This window comes from Electrona antarctica, assembly GCF_951216825.1.
Source record: "Electrona antarctica genome assembly, chromosome: 21".
Classification (NCBI taxonomy): domain Eukaryota; kingdom Metazoa; phylum Chordata; class Actinopteri; order Myctophiformes; family Myctophidae; genus Electrona; species Electrona antarctica.
In genome coordinates, this window is record NC_136802.1 from 26601974 (window position 1) to 26605933 (window position 3960).

Here is a 3960-nt window from a genome sequence, read left to right on the forward strand (position 1 = left end):
AGTGAGCCCTGGCGCTTTGGCATGGGGGGGTCAGATCAACATATGGAATTAATTCTGTACTGGCCATACATGGAGCGTGTCTTGAGTGTACAGGGTTTGATGAGGTCAGATCAACATATGGAATGTCAGAACAGGTCAGCTCCATATATGGAGATCTAAGGGTGGCAGCGGGGGCAGTGTCTTGAGTGTACAGGGTTTGATGAGGGCCTTAATCTTCGGGCCTGTTGAGAACTCTAGTTTTCGCCGGCTGCCGGGCGCGGCTGCACTAATAACGTTGGGTGGGCCCATCTTGAGTTTAAATGGACAGGTATCAGTCAAAAGGGAGACACCGAAGAGGAAGGATGGATGGGGAATATATATATTTGTATTGTTGATCTATGTGATGCTGTTTTTATTTCATTTTATTTATTGTACATCTCCATGTAACATTTGTTTTGAAAGGCGCTTTACAAGTAAATTTACCTTACCTTGTTTTATATTAGTCAATACTCGACTGTTGATATTTGTTTAAACAGGAAGTGAAAATACAAAACAACATGAAGGATGAAGAGATCAAAGCTCTGAGAGAGAGAATGATGAAGATGGAGAGAGTTATACCTGTGAAGGTACGCACGCACGCACGCACGCACGCACGCACGCACGCACGCACGCACGCACGCACGCACGCACGCACGCACGCACACACACACACACACACACACACACACACACACATTGAGAGAGAGAATGATGAAATGGAGAGTGTCATACCTGTGAAGGTACGCACACGCATGTTTTCAGGCTAATAAAGTATTCAATCAATCATAACTGAGTTGTGGTTGGCTGTCTGTTTCAGGATGATGACTTGTGATGGCTATCTGTTTCAGGATGACGATGATGCCGATGACGGCGATGACGACGCTAACGACGGTGACGACGCTAACGACGGTGACGTTGACGAGGACGACGGAGGGGGCGTGTCCTCGCAGCAGGAAGAGGGCGGCACCCCCGGCAAACCGGTGGTCAGAGTGTCTCGTCTGATGGATGAAGACCCCGCCTTCCGGAGAGGGCGCATGCGCTGGCTGAAACAGGAACAGCAACGGATCCTCAACCTGCAGCAGCAGAACATTACCAAGAAACTACGAACGACCTGCACTCCACTACTAGGTTATTATAATACTAATAATAATAATAATAATAATAATAATAATAATAAACTAGGAACCACCACTCCACAAGGTTATTATAATAATACTACTACTACTAATAATAATAATAATAATAAACTACGAACGACCACTCCACAAGGTTATAATAATAATAATAATAATAATAAACTACGAACGACCACTCCACAAAGTTGTTATAATAATAATTATTATTATAATAATAATAATAAACTACGAACGACCACTCCACAAGGTTATAATAATAATTATTATTATTATTATAATAATACTAATAATAATTATAAACTACGAACGACCACTCCACAAGGTTGTTGAATTGTTGTGCTTATCATAACAGAATGTGTTGTGTGTGTGTGTGCGTGTCTCTGTGTGTGTGTGTGTGTGCGTGTCTGTGTGTGTGTGTGTGTCTGTGTCTGTGTCTGGCTGTGTGTGTGTGTGCGTGTGTCTGTGTGTCTGTGTGTCTGTGCGTGTGTGCGCGCGTGTGTGTGTGTGTGTACAGGTCCCGTGGTTCCCGTGCACCTGCCGGGCACCGGGCGGTTTATTCCGCCTCAGGACTGCAAGCTCAAGTTCCCCTTTAAGAGTAACCCCGCCCACCGGTTGTCATGGGGTCCGGCCAGCGCCGCCCTGCTGGGCCTGGGGGGCATGGCCGAGATGTTTGGGGGGATGGGGCTACCCGGGCCGCCGGCGGAGGGGCCAATAGGAGGAGGAGAGGGAGGAGGGGGAGGTGACAGCAGGAAGTGTTCCCCTTCCCCCCCGCTCCTCCCCTTCCCCCCCGGGCAGCAGGCTCCTCCCCCTCAGCAGCGCGGCCGCACCCCCAGCCCACACCGCACCTGGCAGGGGCAGCAGCAGCAGCAGCAGCAGCAGCATCGTAACCAAGGCAACGGTAGGGATGGAACCCAATATTACAATGTTATCTACTTGACCCATTTAGACCATGACACCAGATTCTATTTTTTTTTTTTTTTTAAACTATATGTTTCTATGTCAGTGGAGGTTGAGCCCTGGCTCAACCTTTGGATGGGACCCCCCCCATCTAAATATATGTTGTTCCAGGGACCCCCCCCAGAAGCAAAGATTTTAGTTAAAAATGTTCGCTCTGAAAGAATATATATTCAAAGATTTGCGCCACTTTTTCAAAAATAGCAGACCTACAAGCTTGTAGATCTGCTATTTTTCAATAGCTAAAGTATAACATAATGCTTAAAACACCCGTCCTGAATGGGTTAAGTCAGGGCTACTCTGTATCTGTCGGGTAGAAGCTATCGCCATATTATAACTTTTAGGGCTACTCAAATTAAAGCTGCTATAAGTAATAATATGTCAACATTTTAATTACCTTTTTTTCCCTTTTTTTTGTATTCAGACAGCTAATAGGTAAAACTTAATTAATAGTTAATAGGATACAAATTGAATACTAAAAACAAATTGAATATTAACTAGAAAGATTGTGTGTTTGCCTAGCTCTATTGGTTATTGATATAAATCTAGTAATGGATTTTTTCATTTTGTTTACTTTTCCACATCGCTATAGGCAACGGCCCCGGCTACAACGGCTACTACCACCAGCACCAAGGCAACAACAACAACCAGCGGGGGCGCTACCAGAGGCGCAACTCTCTGGACAGCAGTAGCTCCGCCCCCGTCAACAACGGCAACAACGGTAACCATGCCAACAACGGCCAGCAGCATCATCACCATGGCAACCAGGGGGGAGGGGGTGGCGGTCACCAGGGGCGACCGAGGTACAGGAGGGGGGAGTCGCCAGGGGGGGGAGGAGGAGGAGGAGGAGGAGGGGGAGGTTACCACGCCAACCAGTACAACCCCCCCTACCCGTACTACAACCCCCACAATGCACCATTCCAGACTGGGCCGGGGGGGCCGCAGCACCCGCACTACCACAGCCTGCCGCGCCACCCCCCCCACCTCCCCCCCGCGGCCAGGGGGGAGGTGGGGCCCAATGGGCCAGGTGGGATGGGGTGGGGCTTCGTGACTCCGCCTAGGATGAGACGGCAGTTCAGCGCGCCGGACCTCAACGCTGCCAGCGCCAACAACGGTAACCGTGACGACAAGGAGACGCCCGTCTGACCTCTGAACTTTGAACTTCTTTTTTTAAAACCCCACCCCCCCCGAAACTCTGTGGTGGTGACGCACAGAGGTTTCTGATTGGCTGCCGTCCCGGCCTCCGCTGGAGACTGGCCAATCACGGGGGGGAAAAGCTGTAGATATGACGTAAAGGTTGGATAAACGTTTGCTGTAGTGTGTGTGTGTGTGTGTGTGTGTGTGTGTGTGTGTGTGTGTGTGTGTGTGTGTGTGTGTGTGTGTGTGTGTGTGTGTGTGTGTGTGTGTGTGTGTGTGTGTGTGTGTGTGTGTGTGTGTGTGTGTGTGTGTGTGTGTGTGTGTGTGTGTGTGCGTGCGTGCGCTCTCTCGTGTGTGTCAGCACTTTTGCTTAACGCACAACCGTAACGAGTGTCCGCGTTAATTCACATTATGCCAAATAACACGACACACACGTGTTTGTTCAATCCCGCTCTGTGTGTGTGTTTGTGCTTACAAATACCATATTATTAGCATGGGGTTGCTAGTTTGACACCCATACATCATACTTAGAGTTGTTTGTAAAAGCTTAGAAAGGTGTTTTTTTTCTTTTTGTTGTTTGTTTGTTTGTTTATTCGGCCACAAGTCGGCAGGATTTATATTCTATCGAGATTTAGTTTGATTGATTTGTATTTCTTAGATTGGATTGTTTTGATTGGACAAACAAGGTGCCTTCAAAGCGACCGTACCGCCAGCC

At 48.1% G+C, this 3960-nt stretch overlaps 1 protein-coding gene across 2 annotated transcripts in view; it reads left to right on the top strand.

Moving 5' to 3' along the window:
• LOC306914577 (kinesin-like protein KIF1C) overlaps positions 1–3272 on the top strand; it is a 53465-nt gene extending 50193 nt beyond the window's left edge. The window contains exons 27-30 of one of the 2 annotated variants that reach the window (XM_079491679.1): positions 516–605; positions 867–1146; positions 1669–2052; positions 2701–3272. In XM_079491679.1, the coding sequence (XP_079347805.1) occupies positions 516–605; positions 867–1146; positions 1669–2052; positions 2701–3254 (1308 nt within the window). In that variant the 3' untranslated portion in view covers positions 3255–3272. Of the gene's footprint in view, positions 1–515; positions 606–866; positions 1147–1666; positions 2053–2700 lie in introns of both variants that reach the window. The other variant, XM_079491680.1, reaches the window with a different exon arrangement.
• Positions 3273–3960: the final 688 nt, after the last annotated feature.